Source organism: Dromiciops gliroides, chromosome 3 (genome assembly GCF_019393635.1).
Source record: "Dromiciops gliroides isolate mDroGli1 chromosome 3, mDroGli1.pri, whole genome shotgun sequence".
NCBI lineage: Eukaryota > Metazoa > Chordata > Mammalia > Microbiotheria > Microbiotheriidae > Dromiciops > Dromiciops gliroides.
In genome coordinates, this window is record NC_057863.1 from 580,854,895 (window position 1) to 580,876,984 (window position 22,090).

At 39.2% G+C, this 22,090-nt stretch overlaps 1 protein-coding gene across 12 annotated transcripts in view; it reads left to right on the plus strand.

Annotated features, from left to right (window-relative positions):
- The window catches only part of STIM1 (stromal interaction molecule 1), a 258,245-nt gene that overhangs the window by 183,612 nt on the left and 52,543 nt on the right, over positions 1 to 22,090 (plus strand). For all 12 annotated transcript variants that reach the window (XR_006355528.1, XM_043991779.1, XM_043991776.1 and 9 more), the window contains 2 exons: positions 801 to 912; positions 2,719 to 2,834. Coding sequence is in view for 11 of the 12 variants with exons in the window: in XM_043991779.1 (XP_043847714.1) it covers positions 801 to 912; positions 2,719 to 2,834 (228 nt within the window). In the remaining variant the exon portion in view is untranslated. The remainder of the gene's footprint in view (positions 1 to 800; positions 913 to 2,718; positions 2,835 to 22,090) is intronic.

Consider the following 22,090-nt stretch of genomic DNA (forward strand, 5'->3'; position numbering starts at 1 on the left):
TATGGAGGACTCCTCAAAGAGTCTTGCTTATTTGGATTAAATCTATTAATATTTACCATTTTAGAAATTGAAACATTTTGCTATTATTATGAAAGTAATTTTGACCTCAGTGGCTTCTTAAAAGGTCTTCAGGAGTACCAGAAGTCCTCATATTACACTTTGAAAATCACTCAAAGCTACCCTTTACTCACACAATTTTCAGTCGCTCTATGCCTTTGTAGAAGGTCTTCATGAGTTGCGTTGATCAAGAAAGGTGTCCTCTTCTGGTGGCCAACTGTTCTGATAATAAACCTCTCCTCTCTAGTTAAGCCTTCAGACATCTAGTCCATCTTTGAGCCTAAACTTTCTGGCTTGGTAATACCTGTCAGAGTTTACACCCTACTTCCATAGTCTTCAAGAGCACAGGGTCACCTCCTTGCCACTAAGAAGTATCTGAGGAGAATTTTAGTGTAGGAAAACAGGCAGAATATGATTCCTGGTGTAGAAGAGGTACAGAATATTGTGACATCTTACAGGAGAGATTGTAGAAAAGTAACAGCAAGTAATTAGGACATCCTATAGCCATAGACCTCTGCACTGGGCAAGTGACTTTCTTTAAGTTCATTTGGACCATCCTGAGGAAGGGCTTAGGGATGGGAAGCTGAAAAAGGGTTGGGGGAAAATCACCTTTAACCCCAGGTGAAAAGAGATGTGATTAGCTATACCGAAGATATTTCCCTGTCTGTCTCCTGAGGGGCCAATGAGGAGATGCTCTGCTTGGTTTATTCTCCCTAATGGCACCTGTCTGTTTTCTCCCACAGTATACAACTGGACCGTGGATGAGGTGGTACAGTGGCTGATTACATATGTGGAGTTACCACAGTATGAGGAAACCTTCCGGAAACTGCAGCTCAGTGGCCATGCAATGCCAAGGTCTGTATGTGGTAAAGGGAGGGAAGGGCATTGAGAGGGAGAAGATGCTCACTGCCATAAACTAGTGAGATGTTGTCCCAGCTAACCTGAGACATTTCTCTGAACTTGGGTTTGAGTTTAGATCTAGTCTTCCCCAGAATTACTTCCTTTCTGTACTATGTTCACTGATCAATTAGGGAATTGACTCCTGAGCTTCCCCTTGTCTCCTAAACAGATATACTGTCTGGGAGCCCATCTCTCTCTAGACCCCGTATCTAGGACTTTTTTTCTACTGAAGTGTATTTCCATAAAGATCTTTCAGAGACATAAAAAAGGGAAGATGACCCACATGTACAAAAATATTTATAGCTGCTCTGTTTGTGGTGGCAAGGAATTGGAAATTAAGTGGTTGCCTATCAATTGGGGAATAGCTGAACAAGTTGTGCTTTATGAATGCAATGGAATACTATTGTACTGTAAGAAATGATGAGCAGGCAGATTTCAGAGAAACCTGGAAGGACTTACATGAACTGATGCTGAGTGAGATGAGCAGAACCAGGAGGACATTGTACATAGTATCAATAACATTTTGCGTTGATCAAGTGTGATAGACTTGACTCTTCTCAGCAATACAGTGGTCCAAGATTGTTCTGAAGGATTAATGATGGAAAATGCTCTCCAAATCCAGAAAAAAAGAACTGTGGCATCTAGATACAGATTGAACCATACTATTTCTATTTTTTTCTTTTTTTAGGTTTTTCCTTTTTGCTTTGATTCTTTTTTCACAGCATGACTAATGCAGAAATATGTTTAATGTGATGATACACATATAATCTATATCAGATTGCTTGTCTTGGGGAGGGGGGAGGGAGGAGAGGGAGAGAGAAAAATTTGCAACGAGAAATCTTATAAAAACAAATGTTGAAAACTATCTCTACATGTAACTGGAAAATAATAAAATGCAATCATATTTTTAAAAAATAATAATGTTAACAAAATGCCTTTATGTCATAGAAAAAAAATCTGTCAGAGAAATGTTGTAAATGAATTGACAGCCCAGAGAATCCTTCATGATATAAATCAGTCAGCATTTATTAAATAACTGTTATGTGCCTAATACTCTGTTGCTAAGCTCTAAGAATACAAAAAGAGGCAAAAAACAGACCATTCCATAAGCAGCTCACAGTCTAATGGAGTATACAAGCAAACAAATGTGTACAGATGAGCTGTATATTGGATAAATAAGAAATAATTAAAAGAGAGAAAACACCAGAATTTAGGGATTGGAAAACCCACATGATGTGAAGAAATAAAGAGGTGATAATTTTGTATTCTGCCCTGGTTAGATCACACTATGAGTCTTATGTTTAGTTCTAGATACTATACTTTTGGAAAGCCATTGGTAATCTGGAGAATGTCCATAAAAGAGCAACCAGGATAGTAAAGAGCCTTGAGCTCTTGATTTATGAAGAGAGTTTGAAGTTTTTTGAGAACAGAAGACTTGAGGGTAGTTGGGGAGAAGGAGCAGACCTACAATTTATAGCTATCTTCTAGCAATCAAAAACTTTCATGCAGAAGGATTAGACTTATTTTGTTTGGTCCCAGAGGGAAGTTCCAGGGACAGATAGGTAGAAGTTGCAAAGGGTTAAAATTTTAGAATTGTTATAAGAAAACATCTTATCCATTAGAGTTGTTCAAAAATAAAATGGACTGTTTTCAAATGGGAAATAGGATTTGTATCTTTCCTATGGTTCTTCTGCAGCTTGGCAGCACTTATCATTTGTTGAATTGAAATTTATTAATTTGAATTTGCTCTTTTCTCTATAGGTTAGCGATTACCAATGCAACAATGACAGGTACTGTTCTTAAGATGACTGACCGGAGTCACAGGCAAAAGCTACAGCTGAAAGCCCTAGACACAGTGCTGTTTGGGCCCCCTCTCTGTGAGTACTCCCTTGGGACTGGGCTGGAATCAAGGAGCATTATTGCTGGGGAGAAAGAGAGTAGCTATTTCCTCAACCATCTGAACAAAGGATACGTGGAGAAACAACGAAATTATCTTTTTTCCTGAAATAGCCAGTTCAGTATCTTGGGTTGTTTTTAGATGGCTGGACACAACACAGTCTTAGCTGTATTAATGATAGAGGCCTACTATCCAAAGGAAAGAGAGGTGATAATATTTGCTCTCCTTGCTAGCTTGTAGTAGTTGTACTTGCTAGTCTTTGCTAGCTCCTTCCTGGAAAATTTTGTTCAGTTCCTGTGCATTTTGGAAAGGATTTTGACAAACTGATCATTAATATCTAGAAATACATAAAACACTTACCAAAGGTGTTTGCTACTTGTCTTGGAGAAAATTCAGCAGAGTCCAACCTGAGAGAGGATTTGCAGAGATGGTGAAGTTCTACAAATACTGTTGTTTGTGGATGACATTGTCTTATTATTGCTACCTTTAGAATATTGTAGAGATTCTTAATTGAAGAGTTTGGCTTAACTTGTTGTTTGTCCTTCATTCCTAAAGAGAACCATGCCATCAGGGTGATGTTATGACTTGCAGTGAATTAGATTTAAGTGAGGGAGGACTGTGCAGAGTCACCAACCTCACTCTATCCTCCAGAGCCATCTGGTTCCAGAGGCAAGATATATATAAGGATGACTGGAGATGGCCCTGGATGTTTTTTAAGGCAGTTGGGGTTAAGTGATGTACCCAGGGTCACACAGCTAGTAAGTGTCTGAGGTGAGATTTGAACTCAGATCCTCTCAACTTCAGGGCAGTGTTCTATCTACTATGCCACCTACCTGCCCCTTGGTTTAACTATTTAAAATTTAACTATTTAAAAAGCCAAATTGGATGAAGAATGCCTGTCAATTCAGACTATGATAGTAAGATTATCAATGTCTGTGGAGCTTGTCCATCTTTGTGTGTATATGTATGTGTATATGTGTCTCCATAGATGGTGGGTTGATATAGATTTATAGATGTCAAACAGTATAATTAAACAATGAGATGGACACAGAATTGAAAAGGAAAGGGGGAACAGGCTGGATAACCTCTAGGAAACTGGAAATTTCTTTTATTATAAGAGTTTATGGAAGGCCACGAAATCTCAGAGGATGGATATGGGTGGGTTACAGTCTAGATCACTAGAGGGAATACCCACAAAATGAGATTAGAAAACCATTTGAGTATTTTAGCATTAACATGCTATTACAGGTTCAGAGGAGGCTGAAGTGACCTAGTACCAAACAAGCCCTACAGGAGACCTGTTTCATCCTTCCAAATTTAGCCTATGTAGCTGGAACACACTAGCTGGTTCTAGGCACTTCTTTTCACTAGCAAAGGTTGGGACAGTCAGGTAAGACAGAAGGAAGTAAAACTAGACTCTGAAATTCAGAGAAAAGAGTGCATGGTGAGGCTAAGTGAAGACATTCTAAATAGGGTGAATGGTAAGATCAATGCCACTGGGGGAGGGGTAGGTCTTAACATAGTGTTTTCAGTGAATAATCCAATTTGAATAAAAGATACTTGTAGGATAGGAGTAGAAAATAAAACTGGAGATATAAATTGTTACAGACCATGGAAAGAGGTCAGAAGCAAGACTAAGGGGTCTAGACTCTTGTAGGCTTTGGGTGATTATGTCAGGTTCCTGTACACTAGAGGGACATATCACTATACTTCGGGGAAGGGGACTCTGGGTTTGTGTGCATGATGAATGGAGGTGGAATGGAAGGAAGGAGGCTGGGGAGGAAGCTGCTGCCATCTCACAGGCATAAGGGGGCATGGAGGGATAAAACCAAGAGACATTTCCAGGTAAGGCTGATATGCTTTGGTGAGTAATTAGAATGGAGCAGAGGATGGAAAGAGAGTAAGGTTAATGCCAAGGTTTCACAACTGGACTGCTCTTACCTTATGACATAATTTGAGAGTACAGGGACCAACGGTTTGATTAATGTTCGTCCACTCTTACTAGAGCCAGAGGCTTGGTGATTCCCTTTAATTGAAGCTTTCTACAAGAGCTACTACAACCTCTGTTGGAGCCACTCAGCACTATTCACTGCAACCTCCCACCTTCTCCTGCCCCCTTTTCGGGATGACGATTGTCCTGGTTCTGCTATCTGAGCCCAAGCCGACTATGGTCAAACAGACTTATTCCTTCTTTCACCTAACAGTTCATTAGACAACAGTTTCTGTAGTTGTATTAAAGTTTTCATAGACACGAAAGATCTGTATTAGGAATATGCTGGACACTCATTCTTTATGTCCATGGAAAATCAAGCAAAGGGAAATGGGATTATAAAGCAAGTGAGATTGTAGATATGAGAAGGAACTCCTTAACCATTAGAGGAATTAGACTTGGACCAGCTGACTAAGTTTGGCTTATGAGACCATCCCTTGGCTCTTTCAAAGAAAGAACATGCACTGCCACTGGTATTCAGGTTTTTTAAAAAATAAGCTTTATGGATGTTTTTATGTTTATATCACAGTTGTTTCAGGAAATAACCTCCCTCCCTTACCTCATCCAAATTGAACTCTCCCTGGTAAAAAAGAAAAAGAGCTAAGCAAAAATACCTAGTATAGCAACTGCTCCTGGGCATGAATATAACATTTTGCTCAGGAACCAATAAAGAGGTATGTTTTGTTATCACTTCTTTGTGGAACCATTATTTGTTTTCCAGTTGTTCAGAGTTTGACTTCCTCCTACTGATCTTTTATTTACATTGTTTTAATCTCTGGGTGTGTATGTATGTATGTATGTATGTATGTATTGTATGTATATGCATGCATGTGTGTATACTATCACATAGGTTTTGCTTATCTCACTGTGTATCATTTCATACAACTCCATGTTTCTTTGAATTCCTCATATTCATTATTATTGCACAATAAAATTCATTTGTATTTTAACTACAGCTATTTCAACCATTCTTCAGTTGCTGAGTGCTCACTTTGTTCTTAGTACTGCTATGGTTTTTCATATATTAGATCAGTTTGTCTTGCAGGGTTTCATAGGCCTGGAACAAGGAGGAACTTCCCATTTTTTTCTATCTTTGCACCTTTGTGCCTCTCAGAGTTTTATTTCCCTGCCAAGTGGCTTCCAGGGCAGGCCCTAGGAAAGCGAAACCTTGTCTTTCCTTGATAGGCCAGCTTGTGCCATAAATTCATCTGGGGGACAAGAATATTGGTATTTATCTTTTAGGGGCATTTAGTGTGCTTGGATGAAAGACCTTGAGTGTGGTCTTTGTTGAATGGAGGGGCAGAACCAGATATATTACCAGGAACTGTGCCCAGAGAAGCAGCTGGCATCAGAATGAAAGGGAAAAGCTTCTGTTTTTAATGGCCACAATGTCCACCTGGCTTTGGTTTTGTTTGCTATATTAGTTTTTAAAGTTTTTGAGTATTTATGAGCAGCATAAGTATTGTCAGTTACCAACCCATCCACCATCTGCCTCTGTCCTTCTGGGGTCCTATGAGTCATTTGCTTTCTGTGGGTCTCAGTTCCTTCTCTGTAAAATAAAGGGATTGGACTAGATGATCTTAAACTCTGTGGTCCAGAAATGCAGTGGGATGCTAGAGGGAGGAAGCATGGCAGGCTATAGGTTTTCTTATTCTAGCAATCTAGGTGTACCAACTTGGAGGTTTGCATCAATTCCTTAAGTCACACTGGAGGTATAGCATAGGAATGTGACTTAACTTTAGGGATCTACCAGACCAGTTGGGGAAATGAGGTATTTATCATGGAAAGAATTAGATAACACATACATACACACACATGTAGATACACATGCATACACATACACATACCTATGTGTATATGTGTGTGTGTGTGTACATACATTGGAATATATGAAGAATATTTAGAACTAGAACTGGAATGAATCTCAGAGGATAAGTGACTTGTCCGATGATAGGTAGTAAACTTCAAAGTGGTGTTTGAACCCAGGTCTTCTGCCTTCCAGAAGCAAAGGTAGTGTGGGATTGCTCACAGAGGTGCTGATTTGAATATTAAAGGATGAGTTAGTGTGATATAGTGATATAGTGAAAGGGTTCCTGGATTTGGAGCCATGGGACTTGGATTTGTATCTTGACTTACTAGCTTTGTGCTCATGGACAAGCCATTTTGCTATTTTGAGCCTCAGTTTCCCGGTAAGTTGAAAATTATAGATTTAAATTTGGAACAGACCTTAGAGGTCATCTAATATAGCCATCTTGGTCTACAGAGGAGGAAACTGAGGCCCAGAAAAGTTAATCACTTACTCAAGTTATGCAAGTAGTTTATAGTAGACCTGGGAGATAAAGCCAGGTTTTCACTTCCCTCAAAGTTACAAAGAGATCACCTTTGTAAATGTTAAAGTTCTATAGAAATGTGCATAATCATCATTATCATCATCATTCTGATTAAGCTGTGGATAAAATGTAGAGATGGAATGGATACTTCAGATGGAAAAGTAATCTCTTCCTCTTGAAATTTCTCATAACACTTTGCTTGGACATCTTCGTTATACTTAACACGTTTTCCTTTGTTGAATAGGCACCTATCAAACTTTAAGTCCCTTGAGATCTGGGGCTGCCTCCTGTTTAGTTTTTTTCCTTAAAGCCCTGTTGGGCTCCAGACATACTAGGGACTTTATATGTTTGTGAAGTAGAATTGAAGAAATTGAGCACAGATTGGTGTTACAAGGGACTTTGGCCTGTGCAGGGGCTAATGCAGAGACCAAACTGGACTGTAGGGGAGGGATAGATAAACTGGACCAGGACATGAGATTGGCTGGTTAGAATGTTGCTGGATTCAGGGATAATCAATACAGACTGAATACATCTGTGTTTTGGTGATATGACATCTACTAAGGAGTGATTGAAGTTGGGTTGGATTAGTCATAGAAAGTTTCTTGGAAGAGGTGAGTTCTGAACTATGAATTAAAGAGTATAGTGAATCTTGTTTGTTGAGAACAGAGGTGGGGCAAGTATGGTGATGGGAAAGAATACATCAGCAGAGGTGTGGAAGCAAGCCTTAGGTTAGAAACTGAGGTGCCTCATTACAAAACAATCCCAGTATGAGTCATTCACCATGTAATTGAATGAGCCAGCAGTATGATATGGCAGCTAAGATAAGAAAGGCAGTCTTATATGTATGCACTGCAAGTGTATTTGTGAATGATCTTCACTAACATGAGTTCCTATATCTCAAAAATATCCATCCTCTAGTAGCCAGCCTTTTAGTTACGAAACTCACTCATACTTAGCTTGGCTGATCCTTGATTGACAAACACAGTTTACTGCTAGACCTATACTTGAAACTCTTCAAATTTTTTAGGATTTGCCCAGAACTTAGTTGGCCTTTGAGAAACCAAGGTCACCCACATGCTGAAATGTGGTATCAGAGGAGAGCTTTCTTGGTTTGATGAAGTCTGTGACTCTATAGGAGTAGAGTATCTAAAATTAAGGGACTGGTAGCCCTGTTGTCTGCCCCCTTAGTCAGACCATGTTGAGAGTATTGTGTTCAGGTCTAAACAACACATTTTAGAAGAGTCACTAACAGGATAGAACTTGTCCAGAGTAGGGTTTGGTTGCCTAGAAACATGAACATTGTTTTCAAATATCTGACGGATAATCAAAAGGAAAATACAGTGGTTGTTGTCCTTTGTGCTTGAAGACGACCAAAATGACATCACTTTGTCAAGGTCAAGGTACAGTGGTCCATCTGTGGCTGATGAGATCAGTACAGACTCAGAAGGCTCTACTACAGGTTGGGCGCAAATGGTCCATATGAACATTTGGAATGGATATGTTTCTAAATTTGTGCATGTCATCTTTCTTTTGAGCTATTACAATTTTGTTTCACTCATAGAGCACAGTGCCTTCTTTGATATGAGCACACCATGCTGGAACAGTCCTGTGTCAGTGTCTTCTGTGTCCTACAATTGATACCAAAGTTCTTCAGAGAGATTTTGAAGAGTGTCTTTGTATTACTACTTCTGACTTCTGTGTGAGTGCTTACCTTGTATGAGTTCTCTGTAAAATACTCTTTTAGGCAAATGTATTTCGGCACTTTAACAACTTGGCCAACCCATTGGAGTTGTGCACTTTTCAGTAGAGTTTGAATGCTTGGCAGTTAAGGTTGAGAAAGGACCTTAATGTCCAGTACCTTATCTTGCCAAGTGGTCTTCAAAATATTCCTAAGACAATTTAAATAGAAACAATTCAGTTTCCAGGCATGATGTTGGTATGCTGTCCAGGTTTCACAGGCATATAACAATGAGGTCAGCACAGTAGCTCTGTAGACCTTCAGTTTTGTAGGCAGACTAATACTTACTCTTCTCTCCCACACTTTTCCTTTGGAGTCTCCCAAACACTGAGCTAGCTCTGGCAATGTGTGTGTCAACCTCATCATCTATGTGTACATCTCTGGAAAGTATATTGCCAAGGTAAGTGAACTTATCCATAGCATTCAAAATTTCTCTATTTGTTGTAACTAATGGTTCCATGTATGGATGGTGTGGTGCTGAAGAACGTGCTTTCTTGGTGTTAATTGTCAGGCCAAAATTAGCACAAGCAACAGAATTGATCATCCATACTCTGTTACAACACAGCCTCAGAGGCTTGCATTGAGTGCACAATCATATGCGAACAAAATCACTGTTACTCTTCCTTTAGTCTTGTCTTGAAGCCTTTTCAAGTTAAATAATTTACTATCAGTGTGGTAGCTGACCTTGATGCCATTTTTGTTCTCATTGGAGGCATTTGACGACATTTTGAAAACATCATGCTAAAAAGCATAGGAATAAGCACACAGCCCTGCTTCACTCCATTGTGACTGGAAAAACTTGAGAGCATTGTCCATCATCCAGAATCCATGCAAGCATGCTGTCATGAAAGTGTGAAAGCATTATCCATAATCCAGAACCTGTGAGAGCATGCCATCATGAAACTGACATAAAATATTCATGAAATTTTCTGGGCAACCAAATTTTGCCACAAGCCCTTATGTCTGACAGTATTAAAGTCCTTGGTCATATTGACAAATGTGTGCAGACCTCTGTTCTGGTCTTGGCATTTTTCCTGGAGTTGTTAGGCAACAAACACCATATTGATCATTCCTCAGTCCTTTCTGAAGCCACAGTGGATCTTGAGTAGATGACCATCTTTCAGGTGAAGGATCAGTTGATTAAGTAGGACTCTGGTAAGAATCTTAATGGCAATGACTAAGAGAGAGACCCCTCTGTGATTATCACAGGGCAACCTATTTTGTTTTCCTTTATAGAAATGATTCATGGAGGCATCTTTCAATTCCTGGGGGATAACTTCCTCTTGCCATCTAACTTGGGAGATTTCAGCTTTTGTATGAGCAGTGGGCCCACTGCCTTGTAAATCTCTGCTGGAATAAAATAAATACCAGGTTTTTTGCTACAGGAAAGGAACCTAAAGGCATTCAAAACCTCTTCTTCAGTTTAACTAGAGAGGGATTGGCTTCAATCTAAAGTATATAGTCAGTGGTTTCAGCATTGGTGCATGATCTTTTGTTGAGAATATTATGGAAGTGTCAGCCTATCTCTCCAGGATTATGTCATTATCACTAATCAATGCACTTCATTCAGTGCTGAGTAGAGATGGACCAGAGGTCTTTGGCCCATTTATAGCCTTCAGGACATCATAAAAGTTCTTTGGATTGTTACTATCAATGTAAAACTAATTTTCATCTGCCTTCATATTGAGCCTCCAGGCTTCACTCACATTTTACTTTTAATGGAGTTAAACACTGCCATCCTAGAAGACAGATGAACTACTTTGCTAAGTAAATCCTGTGATGTTCTCGTTTTTGTTTAGCAGCTTCTGAATTTCCGCATCATTTTTGTCAAACCAATTTTGACATTTGCAAGCGTTCTGGCCCAGATGAACAAATGCAGTGCACCAGATCCCTAAAAACTGACCACTCCTTTTCTGCTCTACTTAAATCCAATTTTTCCAATTTTCTGCCAACCATGTGTTGACTCAGCTTTTCCTCCAAATTAGCAACATGCTTGGTTCATGCTTGGAGAAGCATTCTAATCTGTTAACATTAAGTCTTCTGGTAGTCATATTTTTGTTTTTTGGTGGGGCAGTGAGGGTTAAGTGACTTTCCCAGGGTCACACAGCTAATGAGTGTCAAGTGTCTGAGGCCAGATTTGAACTCAGGTCCTCCTGAATCCAGGGCCGGTGCTTTATCCACTGCGCCACCTAGCTGCTCTCGCTGGTAGTCATCTTAAATGGAAGACAGTGTTGGTAATGAAAAAGTCTTGAGATGCACAGGTTTTCTGTAGTGACTTGCTGTTTCTGACTCCATTCCTCCCTGTCATATCTGATAGTTTGGGCCTACCTTGGTATTAAAGTCACCCAGAATTACAAGCTTGCCCTCTTTCAGCACATTGATGATGAGGGTTTCATGTTTCCATAACATTTTATTTTATTTTATTTTAGGTGAGGCAATTGGGGTTAAGTGACTTGCCCAGGGTCACACAGCTAGTAAGTATCAAGTGTCTGAGGCTGGATTTGAACTCAGGTCCTCCTGACTCCAGGGCCGATGCTCTATCCACTGCGCCACCTAGCTGCCCCTGCCATTACATTTTAATTTGACCTCATCAGGGTTCATCATGGTGGGAGTATAAGCACTGATGATGGTGGTGTGAAGGCTTTCCTGCAAGCCCTAATCACATTGTCATGAGCCTATTGTTGACTCTTTTTGGGAAGCTTTACAAACTTGTTGACTAGGTTAGTTTTTATTGTAAATCCTATGCCAGCTTCACAGTGCTCCCCATCACTGTAGCCACTTCAGAAAAACATGTATCCAGCTCTGACTTCAGTAAGCTGGCTTTCATTTGCCAGCTTGTTTCACTCAGGATTTCTATTTGGATGCATTACCTGCTGAATTATTTCACAGTAAGAGCTATTTGTCGTTCAGGTCTACTGGATTTTTTGTTGTCCTTAAGCATGTGTACATTCCATGTACCAGTGGTGTATGGAATCATGTTTGCAAAAGTTTTTGTGCTTTTTTTGTGTTTCATCCACAAGTTAGGATCCCCACCTGCTGCAGTAAGGAAGCCAGGGTTAGGTTAGGTGAAGCAGGAAATTTTTAGGGCACCTTTTCTAGCCCCTTCCTCATACCAGGAGGTGAGCAATGAGGTTCTTTTAAAAAGCTGGGGATTGCCAATAAATTTGACAATCTAAATGAAATGGATGAATATTTACAAAAATACAAATTGCCCAAGTTAACTGAAGAAGAAAATCCTTAAATAGGCCCATTTCAGTAAAAGAAATTGAACAAGTCATCAATGAACTCCCTAAGAAAAAATCTCCAGGATCAGACGGATTTACAGGTGAATTCTATCAAACATTTAAAGAACAATTAATTCCAATACTATACAAACTATTTGGAAAAATAGGTGAAAAAGGAGTTCTACCAAACTTCTTTTATGACACAAATATGGTATTGATACCTAAACAAGGCAGAGCCAAAACAGAGAAAGAAAATTACAGACCAATTTCCCTAATGAATATTGAAGCAAAAATCTTAAATAAAATATTAGCAAGGAGATTGCAGCAAGTGATCACCAGGATAATACACTATGACCAGGTGGGATTTATACCGGGAATGCAAGGCTGGTTCAACATTAGAAAAACTATTAATATAATTAACCACATCAATAACAAAACTAACCAAAATCATATGATTATCTCAATAGATGTAGAGAAAGCATTTGACAAAATACAACACTCATTCCTATTAAAAACACTAGAGAGCATAGGAATAGGTGGAGCTTTCCTTAGAATAATAAGCAGTATCTACCTAAAACCATCAGCAAACATTATATGTAATGGAGATAAGTTAGAGACATTCCCAGTAAGATTAGGAGTGAAACAGGGCTGTCCATTATCACCTCTATTATTTAATATTGTATTAGAAATGTTAGCTATAGCAGTAAGAGAAGAAAAAGGAATTAAAGGAATTAGAATAGGCAAGGAGGAAATAAAACTTTCACTCTTTGCAGATGATATGATGGTATACTTAGAGAATCAACTAAAAAACTGCTAGAAACAATTAACAACTTTAGCAAAGTTGCAGGATATAAAATAAACCCACATAAATCATCAGCATTTATATAAATGACCAACATAGTCCAGCAGCAAGAGGTAGTGAAATTCAATTTAAAGTAACAGTAGACAATATAAAATACTTGGGAGTCTACCTGCCAAGACAAACTCAAGAACTCTATGAACACAGTTACAAAACACTTTTTATACAAATCAAATCAGATCTAAATAATTGGAAAAATATCAATTGCTCATGGATAGGCAGAGCTAATATAGTAAAAATGACAATTCTACCTAAATTAATTTACTTTTTCAGTGCCATACCAATCAGACTACCAAAAATTATTTTATAGAGCTAGAAAAAATAATAACAAAATTCATCTGGAAAAACAAAAAGTCAAGAATATCAAGGGAATTAATGGGAAAAAATGCACAGGAAGGTGGGCTAGCCATACCAAATTTGAAGCTATACTATAAAGCAGCAGTCATCAAAACTATGTAGTACTGGCTAAGAAATAGAGTGGAGGATCCATGGAATAGGTTAAGCACAGGAGATATAGTTGTAAATGACTATAATAATCTACTGTTTGATAAACCCAAAGACTCTAGCTTCTGGGATAGGAACTCAGTGTTTGACAAAAACTGCTGGGAAAACTGGAAGATAGTATGGCAGAAACTAGGCATAGACCAACATCTTACACCTTACACAAAAATAAGGTCAAAATGGGTTCAAGATTTAGACATAAAGGGTGATACCATAGATAAATTAGGAGAGGAAGGAATAGTTTACCTCTCAGATCAATGGAGAGGAAAACAATTTATGTCCAAACAAGAGATAGAGAATATTATGAAAAGCAAGATGGAAGACTTTGATTACATTCAATTAAAAAGCTTTTATACAAACAGAAGCAATGCAGCCAAAATTAGAAGGGAGGCAGAAAGCTGGGAAACAATTTTTACAGCCAGCATTTCTGATAAAGGCCTCATTTATAAAATATAGAGGGAACTAAATCAAATTTATAAGAATCCAAGTCATTCCACAATTGAGAAATGGCCAAAGGATATGAACAGGCAGTTTTCTGATGAAGAAATCAAAGCTATCTACTGCCATATGAAAAAATGCTCTAAATCACTATTGATCAGAAAAATGCAAATTAAAACAACTTTGAGGTACCACCTCACCCCTATCAGATTGTCTAATATGACAAAAAAAGAAAATAATAAATGTTGGAGAAGCTGTGGAAAAATTGGAACACTAATTCATTGTTGGTGGAGCTGTGAAGTGATCCAACCATTCTGGAGAGCGATTTGGAACTGTGCCCTAAGGGGTATGGGACTGTTCATACCCTTTGACCCAGTGCTACCACTGCTAGCTCTGTATCCCAAAGAGACCATAGAAAAGGAAAAAGGACCCACATGTACAAAAATATTTATAGCAGCTCTCTTTGTGGTGGCAAAGAACTGGAAATCGAGGGAATGGCCATCAATAGGGGAATGGCTAAACAAATTGTGGTATATGAAAAAAGCTGGGGACTACTGCTTCAATCCAGTGACTCCCCAGCAATTGGTCAACTAGATGGCACAGTGGATAGAGCACTGGCCCTGGAGTCTGGAGGACCTGAGTTCAAATTTCACCTCAGACACATAATAGCTGTGTGACCCTGGGCAAGTCACTTAACCCCAATTGTCTTAAACATTTGGGGCCATCTCTACTCGTCCTAATATATATCTTGCCACTGGACCCAGATGGCTCTGGAGGAGAGAGTGAGGTTGGTGATCTTGCATAGCCCTCCCTCACTTAAATCCAGTTCACTACATGTCAACATCACCCTGATGTCATAATCCTCTTTGAAAATGAAGGACAGGGACAGCTAGGTGGCGCAGTGGATAGAGCACTGGCCCTGGAGTCAGGAGTACCCGAGTTCAAATCCGGCCTCAGACACTTAACACTTACTGGCTGTGTGACCCTGGGCAAGTCACTTAACCCCAATTGCTTCACACACACAAAAAAAGAGAGAGAGAAGAGAGAATGAAGGACAAACAACAACAAACTCCCTAGCACTTCTGACTGGATCATCTTTATGATAGTTCCTTGTCTTTCACAGCCTAGGCCTCCAGCAGCTACCAGCCAAGAAATTGATGAGTGAAAGAGTTGTTGCTATGTATCTGGGCCCATTGAAATTTCCTGACTTCATCCTGCTTGATTGACTGTTGACCAAGATCATATCACTACCTCCCTCCTGACTCTCAGAACTTGGCTTTAGGAACCTGGCTCCCCTGTTTCTGCACACCATGCTTTCTCATTCTGTTGCATTGTCAGTATAGAGAGTCTGTTTTCTTTGAGGTCTCCTTTGATTGGCACCTTATAGACTTGCAGATTGATAGAGTTTTAGCTCTGGAAGGGAACAAAGAGCTTATGTAGTGTGACCAAGATCTCAAAGGAAAGGATCTACAATTACAACTCAGATCCAGGTCTTCTGACTTCAAATGTAGGACTCTATTATAATATGCTTTCTATTTTACCTACAAAGAAATGCACTTTGTGAACCATAAATGTTATATAAATCTGAGTTGTTACTGCAATGGCCCACACTGTTCTTTCTTCTTGAAACCATAATTATACACGTAGTCAGGACACCACAATTTCATATTGGATCTAAAAGATTTGCAGGTGTGATTTTTATCTCAGAGATACACTGTAAAGTCTTGGAGGCAACAGACACCCAACAGCTCAGTGGGGTAGTAGGGGTCCCTTGCCTCTGACAAGGACAGCCAAGACCACAGTCTTAAGCATCTGTATTAGGATATTGTTTTCCATCATTCATAGGTCAAAGAATGCTACCTGGGAAACCCATGAAAGCTTCAGATAGCCCCAAACTCAAGTTCCTATGGTCAGACATATGTCAAACCCTATTCCCAGAAACTACGAGACATCTAATGCTATTCCCATGAGACAGCTACTGCCTCAAATATCCCCCTAAAGACAAACATCCTCCAGAAACCCTAATTCCAGAGGACATATCATACACCTAGTTCCAATCTGGCAGCAAATAAACCCCACCCTTGGAGCAACAGATTATTATTCCTACATTTTCAAATGCCAAGCACTGGGATAATGGATGACATCCCCTCTAGGCTTTCTCAAATGTATTCGTGTGTCTTCTCTCACAACTTCATGCACTGGACTGGCACAAAATGGCCTTTAATTTGGGCTTCTTATACATACTAATTGATCCAATATGCTTTTGGTAATAATATATGCATATCCTTTCTCCAAGGCTACTTAGCTTGACTGGGAAGCACTGTTTAATCATGATACAGTGGAAAAGACACTGTACTGAAAAAGACTGCGTGGAGCAAAATCCTAGAAGACATGGTGGTGATCTTCAAATATTCAAGTTGCTGTATACAAAGAAGCAGTGCCTCAGACTTGTAGGCTCTTGGGCAATTCCCCCCCCCCCCCCCCAGACTGGTTTCCTCTTCTATTGGATAAGCTGATGTCTAACAGCCCTAACATTCTATGGTCTTTTCATTCTTATATAGCTGGTGTGTTCTTGGGTATTTTCAAGTCTGATAGCCACCCTGATGGTAAATGTTTTTTTTGTATTTTTCTACTGTTAACTGCAGTTAACATTTAAGGGGGAGGGGCAGCTAGATGGCGCAGTGGATAGAGCACTGGCCCTGGAGTCAGGAGTACCTGAGTTCAAATCCGGCCTCAGACACTTAACACTTACTAGCTGTGTGACCCTGGGCAAGTCACTTAACCCCAGTTGCCTCACTGAAAATAAAAACAAAAAACAAAAAAACATTTAAGGGAGAAAAAACGCCAAGATGATTGCTAAGGGCTTGCCCATAAAGGTGCCTGAGAAGCAACACTCAGGGCTCAGACCTTGTGGCTTTTGCCACAAACCTGCTGCCTCAGTATCTTGGGAAACTGATAAGTTATAATTTTCAAGATTTCCCTGTGTACTGTGTTCCTTGCTGTCAGAATGTAATATCAACTTTCCCTGTTCTAGTCCAAACACAGCCATACCATTGCTTTGAATATGAAGAGCTAGGGAGCAGCTGGTATGCCTGCTGTTCAGTAAGTGGGACAAGCTGCTCCATTGAATGCTGCCCTTTCTTTCTCCTTTTTGTCTCTTTGCCCTCTTTCCTGTTGTTGCTGGCTCCAGATGGCAGAGAATCCACTTCTCACATCTTCCTATTTCTCCTCTTCCTCTTGAGAGTCAGAACTTGGTGTTTTTGTAACCTGAGGTTAAAAAAACCAACTCTTTTGCATATCCTCCCTAACTAATCAATGAACAATGGAAGCCACCTCCAGTGATCATAGAATTATAGAATTAGAACCAATTAGGGACCTTTGAGATCATCTAGTCAAACACCTTCATTTCATAGTTGATAAAATTGAAGCCTATGAAGGTTGAAATGATTTACCCAAGGTCAGCCAGGGAATAAGGTGCACAGAGTTGAGATTCAAATTTAGATTTTCTGACTCCAAATCCAGTATTCTTTCCAATATATCACAGACGACAGGGTTATTTAGGTTATTTAGGGTTAGTCCCATCTCCTGTCCTTACCTCCAAGAGAGCTTCCACTCTTAAGACTAGATCAATGTGGATGTAGACAGACATAGTGAGGGAGGCTGGTTTTTCCTTTTTTAAAGATTGTGTATTGGGTGTTATGGTAATTAGACGTATTTTTCCTTGGAGACTCCTTAACTGAATTCATAGTTGTAAACTTTAGCAGCAGTAGTAAGAGAGGGAATGTAAAAAAGGATTGGGACTAAACCCTTGATAACCCAGTGAAAAATCACCCATCACAGTAAAGGAGAAAAAAAGATGCATCTGTGATCTGGTGGAAAGATTTGTCACTGGATTTATCATCAAAGGACCTGGATTCGAACCATTATTCAACTATTACTTCTGAGGTTCCTTCCAGCTCAGATTTTCTACAGTTCTATTCTTTTTTTTTTGGGAGGGGGGTGTCAGGGCAATGAAAGTTAAGTGACTTGCCGAGGGTCACACAGCTAGTTAAGTGTCAAGTATCTGAGGCTGGATTTGAACTCAGGTCCTCCTGAATCCAGGGCTGTTGCTTTGTCCACTGCACCACCTAGCTGCCCCTCTTCTATTCTTAAGACCTAGTTCAGTTACTGCCTTTTCTGATCCTGCTTTGGCAACAATCTTATCCCTTGAAACTACATAATAATACTTTGTCTACCTAGTACATTTATTATGTATTGTTTTGTCTGTGTATAATTGTTATTTCTATGTATGTATGTATGTCTCACCTTCCTACTAGACTATGAATCTTTCCCTTCAGTATTTGATCTACCTCTGAATTCTTTTCTTTAAGTATTGACTGATTTGATCTCCTTGCCGTCTAAGGGACTCTCAAAAATCTTCTCTAACACCACAGTTGTAAATCATTGATTCTGTGGTGCTCAGCTTTCCTTATAGTCCAGTTCTTACAGTCATACATTGCTCCTGGAAAAACATAGTTTTGACTATATGGACCTGACAAAGCAAGGTGATGTCTCTGCTTTTTAGTATGCTATCCAGATTTGCTATAGCTTTTTTTCCAAGGAGCAAGTGTGTTTTGATTTCATAGCTGCAGTTGTCATCTACAATAATCTTTGAACCCAAGAATATAAAATCTGACACTGCTTCCATTTCTTCTCTCTCTGTTTGCTAGGAAGCGATGGGACCAGTTGCCAAGACTTTAGTTGGGTTTTTTTTTGTTTGTTTGTTTTATATTAAGCTTCAAGCCAGCTTTTATACTCTCTTCTTTCACCCTTATCAGGAGACTTCTTCACTTCCTGTTTTCAGAGTGGTATTGCCTGCATACCTGAGATGTTTATTAACTATCCCTTTAATAATACTTTCTAGAATTTTGCCACTGGCCCAAAATGTTCTAACTCTATTCCTACCCCCTTTTCTGAAAAATGGGGTATCTGCTGTTTTTCAATCCTATAGTACCACTCTCACTTCATGATTTTTCAAAGATTACAGGCACCAGATAATAATAATGATAGCTAACTTTATATATCACTTACTATGGGCTTACACTGTGCTAAGAACTTTACATATTATCTCATTTAATCCTCTCCACCCTGAAGGCTGGGTACTATTATTCCCATTTTACTGATGAAGAAAATGAGGCAGACATTAAGTGACTTGCCCAGGTCACAACTAATAAGTATTTGAGGTTAGATTTGGAGTCTCTTCAACTGTCATCTCATTAACTTCAATCTGTGGCCTGTTTCTTCTGGTTCCCCCCCTCCCAAAATCCCCCAAATCAAACCAAGAACCTATCACATCCTTTTTGTTATACAAGAAGCAAAGAGGAGGAGAGAATGCAAGGAAGCAGGAGGGAGCAGACCTTGTTCCTTGAGAATAAAGGTCCGGTTCATACTCCTCAGACTAGCTTTCAAGGCCCTCTGTGATCTGTCCTCAGCCTTCCTTTCTGACTTTATTATTTTCTATTATTCTCTCAACATACTCCATCCTCAAGACAAACTGGACTGCTTTTATCCTTGCTCTTCTCATTCCTGCATCTTTGATCACATTGTTCCCTATTCTAAAATGCTTCATCCTCTGCTTTTACCTTTCCATAATTACATTTTTGAAATCTTACCCATCCTTCATGGTCCCACTCAGGAACCATGTCTTCTAGAAAACTTTTCATTCACTTGCTTGTCCTCCTACCTCCAAGCCAAAATTAATCTCACATGATCTGTCATATTTCATGACAAAATCAAGATTCAAAAATAGTTTGACATGTTAGAACACTGGGACAAATCTTGTAAGATGACACTTGATAGGGATAAATGTAAAACCTTCCACTTGGGTTAAAAAAATAAACTCTGTAGTTACAAGATGAGGGAGGCATGGCTAGACAGCAGTTTATCTGAAAAAGGTTTAGCAGGAGTGTTTGATGGTATGTGAGTTAAATATGAGTCAGCAGTGTAATATGGAAGCTAAGAAAGTAGTATAATCTTAGGCTGTATTAAAAGAAGCCTAACATATGGGACAAAGAATGTAAGAGTCCTGCTGTCAGAAGTGTTGTGTTCAATTTCATTGCTGTTGTTCAGTCATTCCAGTCATGTCTGACTCTTTGTGGTCCCACATTTGGGGTTTTCTTGGTAAAGATGCTCAAGTGGTTTGCCTGCCATTTCTTTCTCCAGATCATTTTACAGATGAGGAACTGAGGTAAATAGGGTTAAGTCACTTGCCCAGGGTCACATAGCTACAAAATGTCTGAGTTTTGATTTGAACTCAGGAAGATGAGTCTTCCTCACTCTAGCACTGGTACTCTATCCACTATGCCACCTAGCTGCCATGTTCAACTTAGGGATCTACATTTGAGGAATGATACTGATAAGTTAGAGAACATCCAGAGGAGCACAACTAAGATGGTGAAAGGCTTCAATTTCATGCCATGTGAGAAAGAAAAGAATGAAATGAAGATGTTTGGTCTGTAGAAAACACATGTGGGGCGAGATAACCATCATCAAATATTTGAAAAATTGTCACATGACAGAAAGATTCTGTTTATTCTGCTTGGGTCTGTAGGGCAGAGCTAAGAACAATAGATGGAAGCAGTAAAGATGCAAGTTTAGGCTTGATAACAAGAAAAAGTTTATAATAATTAACTCTCCAAAAATAGAATGAGTTGCCCCAAATTATGGTGGAGGTACTTCTCCTTGGAGGTCTTTAGAGGTTGAGTTATGGGTTGTACTGGATGACATCTGAGATCTCTTACAACTCTGAGATTCTTTGATTTTATAACACTGGGTACTCCTATGTAGTTACCATATTCCATTTTATATTAATTGCTTATATACGTTTTATCACTCCTACTAGATTATGAGCTTTGCCAGGGCAAAGCTTGTATATCATTTACCTTCCCCTGCATTGATCAGTTTTGCACTGTGATTAAGTAAACTCTTAATTAACATTTATTTATTTGAAAGAGCTTAAATCCAGTTGGAAGATGAGACATAAAACACAAAGAGTTCAATACCAATACAAGATTGTAAGGAGATGGTGGGTAGGGTACCAAGACGGACCACAAGCACTCAAAGATCATGTCAGGCTGTTTATTACTCAGCATTTGTATAGGAGTACAGTTAGATTCATACCATGGTTAAACACCTAGACTTCTCAGTCTCTGCTCTTGTATCTGATTGTTTTTGCTGTGCATATTGACAAAGATTAAGTTGGAGGAGGACCTTAGGCACAGTTAATCAGTGAGTGGCCCAGGTTGTGACTCCCACCTCTTTTTCCTCATTCATCACTGGGGCATTATGATTAGGAAAGCCTGCTAGCTTTATATACATGGGTTTGATGAAGTTTGATAAACTCATTATCATCAGGAGATCCTTATATTCTTCACCTAAATGAAGCTGACTAAACCATTTATTAGGTACATAGGTAGGTTAATTGGCCTTGATCATGGCATCACTTTTGTCAGCTATAGTCTAGCAATAGTCAAATCCTTGTAGAGATATACATGTATATGTAGTAATTCAAAACAACAGTATAAGGAATTATACAACCATAGAATCTTAAGAGTTAGAAGAAACCATTCATTGAGTCTGGCAAAATTATTGTTGTGCATTAGCTCTGATTATCAAAAATTTTCCTTTCAGAAGATGTTACCAAGAATGCAGCTGGTGAGCATTTTGTGACAGAGTTGTCATTTTCTGACACTATTGTGTTACCTGAAATCTTGCTTCCCTGTAAACTTCTCTCATTGCGCTTACTTCTGCCTTCTGGGGTTAAAAAGAATAAGTCTTATCCTACTATTGCCCTTTTGATTTTTAAAACATTAATACTTCTTCCCTCATCAGTCTTCTCTTCAGGTTAAACATCTCTAGTTCTGACAACTGTCCATAATGGAACATGGTTTAGAGTTCATTCCCCATCTTGCTTGTCCCTCTTCAATACATTTGTATTTATCAGTATTTTTCTTAAAGTGTGGCAATCAGAAGTAGGCAAAATACTCCAAATCTCCAAGTTCCCTTCTAGCTACAAAAGATCGTGTGCTACATGGGGTCTGACCAGTGTGGGATATAGTATGTTTTGACCTTCCTTCTAGTCACTAGACATTTTTCATTTGGATTGCCCTTCTCCACAA